Below are 16,135 nucleotides of genomic sequence, written 5' to 3' on the forward strand. Positions count from 1 at the left end.
AACCAAAGGAAGATCTAAAGAAAAAATCGAATGGTCTGAAAATTGGCAGATGAAATTCAATGTGGCATATGTAAAGTAATTGGTCGAGAAGATGTAAACAGAGAAACCAGATATCAGATGACCAATGATGTTATAGATATATCCGAATGTGAGAAAGATTTAGGAGTAATGATAAGTAGGAATCTTAAGCCAAGTAATCAATGTGTATTTGCTCGAAACAGGGCTAATAAAGTACTTGGGTTCATACAAAGGAGTGTTAGTTACAAGACTAGAGAGGTCATCCTAAAACTACATCTTGCGATTGTGAGACCTCACTTGGATTACGCAGTTCAATTCTGGTCAACATATTACAGAATGGATATAGAATCCCTAGAAATAATTCATTCGGAACCTGGAGTACAGAGACAGGTTAAAGCATCTTAATTTGCACTCCCTCAAGTGACGTAGAGTGAAGGGCGATATGATAGAGGTGTATAAATGGAAGTCAGGGCTAAACAAAGGGGACATTACAAAGGTTCTCAAACTATCCAACCAGGAGCAAACTCGTAACAATGGTTTTAAAATAGACAAATTTAGATTTAGACGCAAAATAGGAAAACATTGGTTTGGAAATAGAGTAGTGGATGAATGAAACAAGTTACAAAACATCATCATTAACGAGAATACGCTGGATAGCTTCAAGCATAGGTTGGATGGATACATGAGCAATAGGGGTTAGGTGTAAATGGGACTGCCCAGTCTGGGCCAATAGGCCCGCTACAGTTTCCTCCATTCTTATGCTCTTATGTATCGATCGTTGTGATGAAGCATAATTGTGAATACGATAAAATTAAGAGGTGTATTAAAATTGACCAATTGATATAATTAATTTGTATTAACCTTAATAATAATACAATTTCAATTATTATTTCTAAATTAATGGTCAAAATGTCACGTGGAATCTTGGTTGAATAGTTGATGCCAGTTGTGCAATCATGGTTATAAATTTCTATGGTTACATATATTTCACTCTGTTAAAGGTCTTTGCATTTCTGTTGTCAACATATTGTGTATGTAACATATGGAATTTTGCATTTATCGTATGAAATAATTATAATTGTAATTTGGGTGAATTCATGCATGGCAAACTATTTAAAGTCGGTTTGTGTGTGTGTGTGTGTGTGTGTGTGTGTGTGTGTGTGTCTGCACCGACGACGACGGGCAGTTCGCTCTGTATCATGATAAAGGCCGCAACACTTACCACCCGCCGCCATCAACACTTACCACCCACCGCCATCAACACTTACCACCCGCCGCCATCAACAATTACCACCCACCGCCATCAACACTCTACCACCCCGCCATCAGCACTTACCACCCGCCGCCATCAACACTTACCACCCGCGCCATCAACATACCCGCCGCCATCAACACTTACCACCCGCCGCCATCAACACTACCACCCCGCCCATCAACACTTACCACCCGCCGCCATCAACACTTACCGCGCCGCCATCAACACTTACACTTACCACCCGCCATCAACACTTACCACCCGCCGCCATCAACACTTACCACCCGCCGCCATCAACACTTACCACCCGCCGCCATCAACACTTACCACCCGCCGCCATCAACACTTACCACCCGCCGCCATCAACACTTACCACCATTGCCGTAGGCCCCTGTCTCATCAACAGAACGTATTATATAAATGGGTCAATACATCTGATATTATATTCAGATTCACCACCCTGTAACTTTCCACTGTCTATGAGTAAGACATGAGATTGACACGTGAGCGGGCAACTTACCCAAGAGGGCGAGACCCATAGCTCAGCATTCCTGTAAGCACGCACTGCGATGCCCCTGAGCTTCAGTAGCTCACCTCAAGTCATATCGTAAGGACGTGACCTAACGTTTATCATACATAAACGCCGTCCCTTTCTCATTCACTCCTAGACAGTGAGACTTACGGTTGATATACACTCAGGAATTATATCTACAACCTTTTATAATAAAACAAAGGAACTACCGTTTGGGTTTCGTTACTTAAAACCCAAATATAAATATGTGTGAACGGACTGGTTAATTGGACAAGCAGCCGATTCATATAGGTGGCAGCGGTGGGAAGTTTAGAGTGATAGCATTTGCAAGTCGCAAACTAATCGATGCTGAAACACGTTATTCGGTGACGCATTTAGAAACGTTAGCCGTTGTGTGGGCACTTAAGAAGTTCAAAGACATTATCTTTGGCTACAAGATAACTGTTTTTACTGATCATGCGGCAGTCACCGAACTGTTCCATGGCAGAAACTTATCAGGCAGATTAGCACGCTGGTATCTGACAATTCAAGAGTTTGACCCCGAATTTAGGTATTTACCTGGGAGGGCGAATGTTGTCGCCGACGCTCTGTCAAGAAATATAGCACCAGTTATGCCTGTATCAGCATTCACTCTTTCGCAGCTGGAAGATGAGCAACGACGCGACCCATATTGGTCAGCTGTTATTTTTGCTCTCGAATCGGGCGAGGATGTTAAACTCCCCAAGTTATTTCTTCCCTTAAGTCAGTTTGAATTACGACATAACATACTCCATAGGACGAGAAAATCTCCTGAGGGTAATGTGTCTCAAATAGTCGTACCTGACACGTTGCGCAAAGCAGTAATGACATTGTTCCACGATGTCCCACAAGCAGGTCACCAAGGTCGTGATAAATGCCTAGCGGATTTACGAAAGAAGTATTTCTGGAACACGATGAAGAAAGACATAGAATTACACATAGCTAATTGTTTGGCATGTGCTCAACATAAAGGATCAACAGGATCACCTGCCCCGATTCTACAATATCCTACACCAGACCGTCCGTTTGACACAGTCGCTGTTGACTTGTTACAACTCCCAATGAGTCATCAGGGATCAGGATACGTCTTAGTGTGTGTGGATCATTTTTCCAGGTTCGTGGTCTTGGTCCCACTGAAAAGCAAAACGGCCGAAGCAGTAGCCTATGCATTAGTGATGAATCTCATATGTCCATATACTACGCCTAAAGTTCTACTCTCTGATAATGGAACAGAGTTCAAGAATGAGCTAATAGAGCATATATGTTTACAATATGGAATTAAACAAACTTTTGTGACAGCTTATCATCCACAGGCTAATGGCCTTGTTGAAAGAACCAAACGCATTTAAACGACCGCCTGCATAGGAACCCTGCGTTATATGGGAACGTACATATGCTTTCTTATCTTCGTCAGTCGTTATGTGACTATTGCGCATGCTATCTTCACATGCACGAATAAAATGTGCGACCCTATAATCGTCTTGTCCCGTGAAATTTCGAACATAATCGCCGCGCTGCATGATATTAATGACATTATCAGCTTTAGGTGTGGTATTAGTAATGGTGTGAGGGTTAGACGAAGCCATTTTAGTGTTAGTATTAAGCAAATTAGTATTCTTACTCTTAACAGAAGGCTGGGTTAATAAGGTTGTTACCGATTTAGCAACAGACACACCATCACCTGTAACAGGGGTAACTGCTTTAGTATACTTAGGTGAGGTACTATAGTGATTACCAGACCGTAGGGTACGACGGTTTAAGTCGTCAAATGATTCGTCTATAACTTTCTCACTACTTCCTACCGACTCATTTAACTGTGTTCCATACTCAAAATCTATGTCAGTCTGGGCTTGATCATCGATGAGTTGGTTATCAGCAAATAGTTGCGCTAGGCGTTCGATTTCATCTACATTAGACATGGGAAACTTAGAAATTATCTATTAGCCCCCTTGGGTCAATGAATACTTAACAGTAAGTAGATCACTTGCCTCTCATTTACAAGACAAATGAATATGTTTTGTAGTTAATTATTAAACTATCAATAAGTAGACAGACACTTACAAACTACTGTAAATTATAGGATTTCAATACATTAATCTTACATTCGACACTTTATCATTGAAATAATCCTATCCGACGAACCTATCGGTGTGAAGATATCTCTCGAACGTGTTCATGTGTGTAAAACTATGTAATTTAAATACCTATTTATACAGAGTAGTACGTCTGTATAGAAAATGTGATCCTTCAAGAGTTCTGAGTGGAGTGGTGGGTGTTGCCTCTTCCTAGGATGCGTGCGCTGCTGCTGGTTTCCTTGGCAACGAGATGACGCTTCTGCTTTGGTGAGAGACGAGTCCACTTGATTTAGGTGAGTTCCTCCTCCGGCGATCAGAAAACAGATGATTGGTTATCACACTGGTCGTTCGCTGGCGAAAACTGCCGTGTGCCAATTCTTCACAGACCACGTATATATGGAGATCTGTATGATGACACCGGAATTCGTAATTCGCGCTGACGACACAACAATACTGCTCAGCTGCTAGTGAAATACCAATTGAATTCCAGGTTACGAAACTGTTGTTCAACACTGCAACACTGTAATGTCTAGGGAATGCTGAGTGGAGTCTATCTCAACCGGCTCAATCTGGATATGTACCAACAGGCTGTAATATTTGTATATTACGAATTCTGCACGTATTTGTATGTGACAGAGATAAGGAGCGCTCACTACATATCGTCTCAATACGGGATATAGTTTTAAACACTCGGATTATGTAACGCGTCACTGCTGTGTGGTTTCTTGTTTTTCACAAGACACAGACGGATGATACGACTACCAGTTTGAAGAATCCGTACACACCGCTTGCCACCTATATGAATCGGCTGCTTGTCCAATTAACCAGTCCGTTCACACATATTTATATTTGGGTTTTAAGTAACGAAACCCAAACGGTAGTTCCTTTGTTTTATTATAAAAGGTTGTAGATATAATTCCTGAGTGTATATCAACCGTAAGTCTCACTGTCTAGGAGTGAATGAGAAAGGGACGGCGTTTATGTATGATAAACGTTAGGTCACGTCCTTACGATAAGACTTGAGGTGAGCTACTGAAGCTTAGGGGCATCGCAGTGCGTGCTTACAGGAATGCTGAGCTATGGGTCTCGCCCTCTTGGGTAAGTTGCCCGCTCACGTGTCAATCTCATGTCTTACTCATAGACAGTGGAAAGTTACAGGGTGGTGAATCTGAATATAATATCAGATGTATTGACCCATTTATATAATACGTTCTGTTGATGAGACAGGGGCCTATTACACCATCAACACCCACTTTGGAACGATTTATCAGGGAATATAAAAGTATACTTTATGTATAACGTCATTTATATGTTCCTTTCCAGTCAGTTAATGCGTCTGGTGGGTTTAGGGATTCATCGGTGATCTGGAACTTATTTAATTTATTTTAAGTATTTGTAGCCCACTGGACTCCACAGTGTACAGTGTGCACTGATTTGTGCAAACGAAGAGTTATAATGGTTTTAAGGCGAAGCAAATCTTTAATTTGATGATGGAAGAAAGAATAAAAAAAATTGTGATTCTTTGAGTTCTGAGTAATGATGAGTTAATTATAAGGTGGATGACGGCGTACAAGAGCTGCTAGTTGGTAGTACTGTAAGTTGGAAAATATGACGAGTATAAAGGTATAATTAGTGATATTTAAGCAAAAAATATTACATGTGCTGTGCTTACCTTAAACACCAGAAATCTCTCTCTCTCTCTCTCTCTCTCTCTCTCTCTCTCTCACCTGGTTACCGTGGTCAGCTAAGGCGTTGACAATGCCCATGTAGAAGTTCTTGTGGCTCTTGGAGGAGATGGGCGCCATGAAGAGTATCCTGCCAGCCTCAGCCACCTGCAGCGCCACCACACACGCCGCCACACACACCCACCACCGCATCTGATTGTGTTCAAGTTATAATGTATCACAACGTTCAGATAACTTTTTTCGGATGACACAGCTTCAATTTTTTTATATACTGGATTTAAGACTTGACTGGAGGTAGTTTTGGCCAACAATTCTCAGTCAATAATGTAAGATTTCCATTACGTGAACAAGTCGACTATACTGTACAGACTTTCCATCTTGTTTACGTATAGTAATTGACATCTTATATGAACATCAGTGACGTAATTCATAAATCATACCAGGCAATTAATAAATACAGTATAGGGTGATCGGAAAGTCCCTGTGCACCAGCAGGTAAGGCAATAACTTGCCTTATCTGCTGGTGGCTACTACATACAGTAATAAAAAAAACTGCATTAAATCAGTTACTGCGCTTGTCACAACTCGCCTCATATTTACAAGCAGGATTGTTATATTTAAATATGAAAACATAAAACTGCGGAGATAATTATATATACTGTACAACATCGATAGCAAATTATATAAGGTAACTGTTTCATTGTATTGATAGAACAGCGAATTTTAATGGCCCGACACTACAACAATGTACAGACATTTAATAACCACTACAACAGTGTAGAGACATTTAATAACCACTACAACAGTGTAGAGACATTTAATAACCACTACAACAGTGTAGAGACATTTAATAATCACTACAACAGTGTAGAGATATTTAACAACCACTACAACAGTGTAGAGACATTTAATAACCACTACAACAGTGTAGACATTTAACCAATACAACAGTGTAGAGACATTTAACAACCACTACAACAGTGTAGAGACATTTAACAACCACTACAACAGTGTAGAGACATTTAATAACCACTACAACAGTGTAGAGACATTTAACAACCAATACAACAGTGTAGAGATATTTAACAACCACTACAACAGTGTAGAGACATTTAACAACCACTACAACAGTGTAGAGACATTTAACAACCACTACAACAGTGTAGAGACATTTATTAACCACTACAACAGTGTAGAGACATTTAACAACCACTACAACAGTGTAGAGACATTTAACAACCACTACAACAGTGTAGAGACATTTAACAACTACTACAACAGTGTAGAGACATTTAACAACCACTACAACAGTGTAGAGACATTTAATAACCACTACAACAGTGTAGAGACATTTAATAACCACTACAACAGTGTAGAGACATCTAATAACCACTACAACAGTGTAGAGACATTTAATAACCACTACAACAGTGTAGAGACATTTAATAACCACTACAACAGTGTAGAGACATTTAATAACCACTACAACAGTGTAGAGACATTTAATAACCATTACAACAGTGTAGAGACATTTAATAATCTCGGGCCAACATTATGGCGCCACACCCACACTATGTAACACTCGACGGACAATGGTTACAATCTGGAACAGGAAGACTATCATCTAAGTCAACTCATATATTCACAACTGTGACAACCCAGAGTCGGTATAAACTGATGAGACGACAGTGCACTTCTTTACCTTAGACACCCAGTAGAAGTGGCGGATTATTACATATTTAAGCACCCCAGATTGTTTCAGCGGGGAAGACATCAACGGAGGGCGACCCCACGCCTGGTGGCCACGATGTCTGCCCGCACTTCAATAACCCAACCCCCGACCCATCTACTGTATGTCCGCCACAGTGATCCACTTTAGATTAAAACTTAGATGATATAAGTTCACATTTAACAAGTCACAATCTAGTGAGTCCATAACGTAATACAGTATAAGATTTAAAAAAACATGTAATTGTCATTGTCTACCAAATTAACCATTGTGCAACCTCATCCTAAATCCTAGGTTAGCTTAGTTAGCCAATAAACTCTGTAATATGTAAAACAAGGGGTGTCGTCCCCCCTCTCTTTAACTCATTAAACTTTTTTTCCAACCATCCCGCCCACGACTATATGTTGTGACTTCTCCATCCCTCATGTCTGGCTGTGCCTTGAGCCCCAGCATGCCTTCCATCCTTTCCCCACCTTAACCTAAAAAAAAAAAAAAAAAAAATTATCAGTGACTGAAGCCTTAAGTAGAGAGGGATTACTTCACATTACCTCACCCTCCGCGAATCTTCTCATCAGCTTTATTTACAAAGTTAGGCGGTCGGTTAATTCACTGTTACGCATGATTGGCAAATAAAATTGGCATGCACTGACTCTTTTGAAGGTACTTGAATATTTTTTTCTGAATTAAAGACATGATAGCAAATATTACCGACTCATTTTACCTACGAAATTAAAATGGTTTCTAAAATTGGGTGAGAATTCCGCTGAGACAACAGCAACTTTGTGTTCTCATGGATAGAGAAGATGAAGGTTTCGAGTGAAGGGTCTTATCTGGTGATGATTATGCCTTGTGTAACAATTTATCTTTCTATGATTCCGAGGGTCAATTTTATATCAGTTCTGGAGCTGAAAGAATCGTAAGATTTAGAATTATTATAATCATGAGTGAATTGGGTTATCTGGTCTGTTATTAAAGGATCACTTAACCTATCTAACAAAATCTAACCTACCCTAACCTAACCTAGCCTAACCTAACGTAACCTAACCTAACCCCCAGGCAATATTAGGGTGTCTAATCACTACATGAAATAAACAGAAGACTATCTTTACATGATCCCAAGTAACATCGGCTCAGTAGTCAGTGTCTGGTGCTCACTGACTGTTAAGTGTGGGACGTCTTATTGAACTAGATAACGGGTGAGTGGCTCAAGTGGCCAAGGTGTGATCTCGGTGTTCGTATCTAGTTCATGTTGTTTTAGATAGCATGAAGACTAACAACTCTAACCTAACCTAACACTAATCTAACCTAACCTAACTCAAAATCAGAAGATTTTCTTGAAATAGTTCAGGACTGGGTCAACAAAGCCGAACCCACCCGAGGTAATAATATACTAGATTTAGTTCTGCCAAACAGTGAGAACCTCATTAGTAATGTCGATGTAAGGAACGAACTAACTAACAGCGATCACAAAGAAGTGAAATTCAAAGTAGAGCTTAATGTCAGTCACAAGGAAAATCCCATTAAGGAGGATAAACTATCTGAACTTTTTATAGACTTTTTCGTTATCCTTGGCGCTTATCACCATAGCTCAAGAACACTCACCTCTCACTACTGTTCACTATAATACAGGTACTCCTCTAAACGCTAATTAAGGATCTCTGGTGTCAAATTGCTGTGATTTTATTAAGAATTACGCTAATTCCTCTTTGAAACAATGTCTCCCATATCTGACTTTCTGGAAGATATCGATGCTGTTTTTTTCTATAATTCTGGACCTGCTAGACTATTTCATAAAGTTAATTTCAAATTCCAAGAAAAAAGTGCTCTTGATTCCTTCCCAAAATAATCCCAATCCTAACCATTTCTTATTTTGAATTTTTTTTTAATTCTGATTGGTCAACAACAGTATATTATCAGCTATCCCAATGATCATTGGTAAAATATATTATTATTGTGTTATATCTGAAAACAATTATTGCCTTTTAGAACATGTGATCACACTTACTTAATCAGCTTTTCAGTAAACACAGATGAGACCAAGAGCCTCGAGTTTTAAGAAGACGACGAGTTGGTGGTTTCTTTGGTGGTAAAGAACGGTAGCCACACACTCTCTCGCAGTGTTCCTCACAATCTGAATATTTATGATCACTGACAAATACTACACTCTACACTACCACCCTGATATGTTGTATAACCATGACTCGGCGCTTGGCCAATCCTTAGCTGTTGCTGTACTCGGAGTCCAGCTCAAGGTCAGCTGACAATGGGGGCATGACAGAAAACGAGACTACGTGATGGATGTCTATGAAATACCAGATAGTTTCATTGGTTGTCTAAATACATTGCATTTAGATGATCATTGACCATTGCATTAGACAACCCACGAAACCATCTGATATTTCATAGACACCCATCACGTAGTCTCGTTTCCTGTCGTGCCTTCAATCTCGCCTGACCTTGAACAACGACAGCAGTGAAGGATTTGTCAATTAGCGTCTTCTCATGGTTATATGACTGTGTTTGATGCTCGTAGCAGTGTTTCCTCGCACATTAGCACTGGGGTACACGACTTAAAATATAAAATATCCCAAAATAAAAATGAATGATATACTATGTTTAAGTAAAACAACGATGTCCAGCTGATGACCACCTCATGCCATGCGTATGTCCAGCCAGTGTCCTGTAATCTTTTTTTTAATTCGTATAAACCGTTACAACGGTTGCATAGACTTAATATTTTTTTTAATTCCAACATGAGATGGAACCCACAACAAATGTATGACAAGAGAATTACCATGGGCTAAAGCTTATAGACGTAGCAACTGTTGAATTAAAGGAAGGCAGAAAGGCTTAGAGGAGGAGAGGGCCTGGAGGGCATATTGAGAATCACAAATGATTATACAGTTCAATCTCATCTGAAGGAGGAGATTAACTGTAACCATGAGTTCACGTAATTCACTGTAGGTTGAGCTCGACCACTTCGGAAGTCTACGGCGGACCTACCTCCTGCCTGTGGGTCCACATTCAATAAGAAGAGAGCGCACCCCGCACTCCCGTCTGCCTGTAGGGAACCATCGGTGTATAGATGGTGTCCAGCAGGGACTTAGGTAGAGACTCTGTCTATGGTCTCCAGAGCTAATTGTTTCTGAAGTAGAGGAGGGTCCGCCTTTGTGGTGTGAGTAAAGGTGACTGCTGGACAGGGAATCCTCCAGGGTGGAGGACCGTGATCATCCTCTGCTACGTGTACATATATATCGAGGTTCTGAACCATAGAAAACAATATTTTAATGAGGGTGAGACCACCCGACCGAAGTAGAGGCCGAGTTGAAATTGGGTCAAGGGAGGTGCTAATGACATAAGAATAATGGGGGCAAGGTGGGGAGAGTGAAGACGTTTTACAGTGAAGCAGGAGACATTATCTCATCAAGGGAAGGGAGATTGAGTTCAGTTTGCATGTTGACTATCCTAGTGGAGGTGGGACAACCCAGGATAAATCTCATAACTTTGTTTTGAAACTTTTCAAGGGGAACTAGAGATTTTGGGGGAACTTGACATAGGGCAGGAGAAAGGTAGTCGACAACAGATCAGATAAACAATGTAAACAGTTCTGGTTACAAGGATAGAAATCCCGGAAACATTGTTGGTGAGGCATGGAAGAGGGGTTAGAAGCTGTTGCAGTCGATCTATAAGGTTCCGGACGATGGGATGGACACGTTGTCGTACAGGTGTAGCTGGAGTAGTTCGTACATGTGCACCCAGGTAGATGTACAGTGAATTCTGTTGGTGTCCCCGGGCTACGAGGAGAAAAGATCCCACTCTTGTCTGGGGAGAGGATGAGTTGAGGAGGCGTTGAAGATCTACCGGCGACTCTGAGTGAATGCAGATTTAATCTGCGTAACAGGTAACTGTGGTACCAGGAATGTCAGAAAGAAGGTAAAGTAGGCGATGCATAAGGACATTAAAAAGAAACAGGCTAAGAATATTATAATACCAAATATTTATATAATGCAAATGGTGCTGTTACACCACTCAATTACCTCCAACCGAGACCACACGGTTTAAAGCCTAGGTGTACCGAACCTTGTTACAAGAAAGTGTGCTTTAGCTAAACTTTTTCTTCGTGCACACGCCTTTGGAATTCCTTCCGAAAAGTCTTCTTAGAAACTATTGTGTACCTAGAAGAAGTCTTCATGTAACAAATTATCATAACAATCGAGGAACTGATAAATATGATGGTAGGTATAATGAAACCAGGTATGATTATACCGGAAGATAAATGTAAAGGAAGAGAATCCTGTAAGTTGGGAAACTGTGTCTCATTAATATAAGATAGAAGTTTAAGTTTATCAGAAACACTATGAAGATTACTGAAACTTATATTTAGGGTAATTGGTATGGGAACCAGTTCAGAAGTTATGTTTGTGACAAATGCAAGAAGATGGCGAGCAGGCAAGGTTGTGATTGCACTACTGCTAATTTCACAATAGTCCGGTGCTATATGATAACCTTTTACTACTAAATGTTGCCTACATCCTGACATATAAGTATCACACTGGTTTGATTTGGGAAAAAGAAATATTGCACATTATTGACATGTGCGTGAAACACTAACCTATGTGGCATTGGAATATATACTAATTGTTGTAGAGCTGTAGAGGCATTAGTTTGTAGTATACCTAATTCACACATGTAGCCTCAGCAGCCCGGGTGAAAGCGAAAGCATACGCAGGACAAACATGCAAGTGTAAATATGTTGACTTATAATGATTTAGGACTTCATGCTTAGTCTCAGCAACTAATGAAAAATCCTCTGATACAACTACTAGTTCTGTTTGTTTGTTCAGAATTAATAGCTAGTCCCCCACTCGCTTTCATAATAATTCCAAATGCCATACATAATTTTTTGGGTGTGTTTTTAGTGGAATGTGTATTAGTATTTCCCTGTGTGTTAATGTTGCTTCTAATAAGGGCTAATAATATTCCACTTCATGCTCCTGAAAGAAAGAAGTTAAATGATATTTAGTTTTATATATATATGTAAAGCGGCAATTAGTTGACCAACTGGCAACAACCTAACCCTGCATTTACAAGATCAGCTATGAGCCTCTTAGTGGTTTCTATGAAAGCTTGTACCGAGGCCTCGGCTGCATGTATGTATTCAGTGAAGCAGAGTAGCCATTCCAGTGTAGATTCTGACCGTGTGATTCCCTGGACAACAGTTGTTAGTTGATTAGTTTCGTCAACAATAGCATTCATATGAGAGGTCAGACTTTGTACGGCCTTGTAGGACTGCTCAATGGCCCTATTTTGTTCTTAACCGCTTCTGAAACTGCACTCATTTTATTCCCTAATTTAGCTACATCTTCGACGGTTGCCGTACCAAACAAGGTGTTACATATTATCCCTACAAAGTTAAACAGACCACGTTTTTGACGCAGCTGAGAATGTACATTCTTCCAGATGACCACAGGAAATATAGGGAGCTTTCCCTTGAAGTGATTTACTCGCTTGAGTAGACTATTCATACGGTCGTGTTGAAGAGAGATGGTCTGACGGATTGTTGTAGAGATTGTAGATTTATGTTCGAGATCTTATAGAGTTTTCATAGCTGCTTCCATGTGGACAGCTATTGACTTTATATGTACTGGCATGCGCATTAATCATGGAGCCCGTACTTGACAGTTACAATGTCTTGTACTACCAGTACTTTGCCTAGTGGGGCAGCTAAAGCAAAGTGTTTGACGACGTCTGCTGGGGAGGCGGCTGTTGTCACCACGCTCCAGACCAACAGTAGTAGTGATATCCGAGCCATGTCTGGAAGAGGCTAGGATAATTAACGATTTTTGTTTGCCGATCGTAGTTTTTGACGATATGCACTGTCTATTGTGACATTTTGTTGTGCAACCGTTGTCGTAGAAGTAGGATGTTCCTGACTGACATTAGGAGTCCCAACTAAGTCTCTGCTGACTTTTTTTCATTCTATCTACATGTACTATATCTGTGACATTTGACGTTGGCTCAACAACTTGGAATTTGTTTCCATGTTCTTTCACTCTAATCATGTACAGACCTGTGAATTTCGGCGAAAGTTTTGATGTGCGTTCCGGCGCTTTTATCATTAATTTGTCTCCTATTTCTATATGTTATAGGCTTAGCTATTTTATGTTGCTTGCAGATCTTTTTCAGCACTCGAGGCTGCTAAGTGTTTTCGTACTTTTCCATGGATGCTTGTGAAAACATTGATGTGCTTCTTTGCACAGTCATCCATGTTGTACACAGGTTCTGGGGTTCCTGATAGTAGATCGTAGGGTAATCGTATATCGGTACCTTAAATTATGTAGTTTGGCAATTTGCCTGTAAAGCTCTTTATAGGTCCATTGATGGACGCTGCAACCTATGGAGCCAGCCCTCCCACGAACTATGCATCGGATTCACCACACGTCGGAGAATCTCAAGAATTTTTCTGTTTGTACGCTCGACCAACCCATTTGAAGATGGATGGTAGGAGGTTGTGAAGGTTTGTGTGGTGTCATATTGTTGACATATTGCAGCTAAGAGTTGATTCTTAAATTCTGTCCTGTTATCCGAGAGTGACTAATGCATGAGCCACTCATTCGGCGGACTTGGTCTGCTAGTACCTCAAATCTAGAGAAATGATCAACGCAGACAAGTACGTAACTAGAGCCTTGGTGGCTTTTTGGTAGTTGCAATAAATCGATCCCAACTGTATCCCAAGGACGTTCCGGCGTCAGGTATTCTAAGATTGGAGCTGCGTCCATCGTTGTTCCTTTTTGTTTTGCACTAGATAAACATTTAGCAATGTGGTGCACGATGTTGGTCCTTATAGTTTTCCAATAATAATTTTGTCTAATTTCTGCTAGACATCTGCCTCACCCTGGATGCCCAGCTTGGGGTGCATCATGGAAGAGGATGAGGATGTATTCCTTTAATGATGTAGGAATAACAATTGGAGAGATTGACTCTTGTTGTGTTTTCACTGAGCGATATAGTATGTCGTGCCGCAGCTCAAACTGTGAGAGTGGTAGAGGTGATTTGGACAAATTTACCTCATCTCCCGATTCTAAGGCATATATAACCTTGGACCATAGTGGATCCTGTAACTGTTCTGCCCATAGCTGTGACAGGGTGAACCTAGGTAGAGTCGTCACAGGAGCTATGTGTCTTGATAGCGAATCAGCTACCACGTTCGCACAGCCCTGCAAATACTTGAAGTCGGGTGCGAATTCCTGTATGGTTAGATACAAGCACAATAAACCCCCTAATAAGTTCTTCCCATTAAATAATCCTGTCACGGCTACACGATCTGTGTGGACTGTGATCGTATATCCCAAAATGAGATCCCGAAAATGCTTGATAGCCCACACTACAGCTAATGCTTCTAAGTGAGTAGCTGAATAGTGTGTTTCTGCATCGTTGAGGGTGCGACTGGCGTATGCTATTACCCGCTATTTTCCTCAATGATCAGTTTGCATGAGCACTGCCCCTGAGACTCTTGAGAGCATTAAAACTGTCCTCTTGTTCGTTATTCCATGTAAACTCCATATCTTTTTTGAGGAGTTTAGTGAGTGGTAATGCTAACTTGGTGTATTAGCCCCTGTCTCATGGCAGGGAAGTAGGTAGTAGGCATGTTAGGTAGTAGGCAGGTAGGTAGTAGGCAGCTACCAAACAGGAAGGTACCACCGCCTGGGAAGATATTGGAACATAATGTGTTGTCTAATGGTAGACCCTGCTGCCATATGGCATCACGAAAATTGTGACCAAGTCCCAGGTTGATGAGCTGACTTTCTGCCTAATTTAAAGACAGTTTTAGAGTCTTAATTGTTTCTCTTACTTTGACAACACAACATACATACTTTATATTGTTTCTCACTCTTGATCTTTTTTTTTCGTTTTTGTATTTATTTATGGTTCTTTATTATTGTTATTATTATTACAATTATTATTATTATTATCATTATTATTATCATTATTATTACATTTTCGCCCCCTAGGCCCAGATGTGGGTCAGTGACCTGTGCCCGGGTGGGCTAATCCCCGTAAAAAAATAAAAAAATAAAAAAGTAATAATTATATAAATTTTGGTTAATATATTTAGTTTATATAATACAATCACCCCCGGTAATTTTCCATAAGCTGTGAGTTGCCATGTGCTGTTCACGTGACGGGAAATTCCTCTATCAGTAGGCCGACCTTGAGAATGTAGGGTTAGCCCGGCCTCTTCCTCACAGGCACCTCTCCCTCACAGGCACCTCCCCTCACGAGCCAGTCTTCACTTCAGCCTCACGAGAGTCGGACAGGTGACTTAACTCAGTCAAGCTGAGCCCTGTCTTTAACTAACACTCACAGCCTACAGTGTTAATTACGGTGCATTTAACTAATAGACTGTGATCTTTTAGTATAGCAGTAAATGGAGAAAAAGTCCATTTGGGTTTGTAACTTAACCCCTCAACTTATTTATATATAAGCCAAGTTAAAAGGGAGCTCAGGGCATATGGGGAGAGAATTCAGAACGTTGATCAAGGCAGCTTCACTCCTCTAGTGTTCACAACCTCTGGTGGGATGGGACCAAGTGCAAGATGCTTCTACGACAGACTCGTGGAGGTGATATCTGAACAGAAGCAGCAGCCCAGAAATTATGTTACAGCCTGGAGGAGATGTCGACTGTCCTTCTCTCTCCTTAGGTCAGCTTTCCTCTGCCTCAGGGGAACGAGAGCATCGGCCTGGGGCCGACAACACTTGCAGATATTGACTATGAGGCAGCAGTCACTGAATGCCGCATAGATCTGCTGCTCAACTACCCCA

The 16,135-nt window shown here is 40.8% G+C and overlaps 1 protein-coding gene across 3 annotated transcripts in view; it reads right to left on the bottom strand.

The window, feature by feature from the left end:
- Positions 1-9,520, bottom strand: part of LOC121869164 (UDP-glucosyltransferase 2-like) — a 33,318-nt gene extending 23,798 nt beyond the window's left edge. Inside the window, exons 1-3 of one of the 3 annotated variants that reach the window (XM_042370358.1) lie at positions 9,318-9,520; positions 7,786-7,791; positions 5,626-5,775 (exon numbers count right to left, since the gene is read on the bottom strand). In XM_042370358.1, coding sequence (XP_042226292.1) covers positions 5,626-5,775 — 150 coding nt within the window. In that variant the 5' untranslated portion in view covers positions 7,786-7,791; positions 9,318-9,520. Of the gene's footprint in view, positions 1-5,625; positions 5,776-7,285; positions 7,400-7,785; positions 7,792-9,317 lie in introns of those variants that run through there. The other 2 variants (XM_042370356.1, XM_042370355.1) reach the window with 2 other exon arrangements.
- Positions 9,521-16,135: the final 6,615 nt, after the last annotated feature.

Source organism: Homarus americanus, unplaced genomic scaffold (genome assembly GCF_018991925.1).
Source record: "Homarus americanus isolate GMGI-L3 unplaced genomic scaffold, GMGI_Hamer_2.0 scaffold25467, whole genome shotgun sequence".
Classification (NCBI taxonomy): domain Eukaryota; kingdom Metazoa; phylum Arthropoda; class Malacostraca; order Decapoda; family Nephropidae; genus Homarus; species Homarus americanus.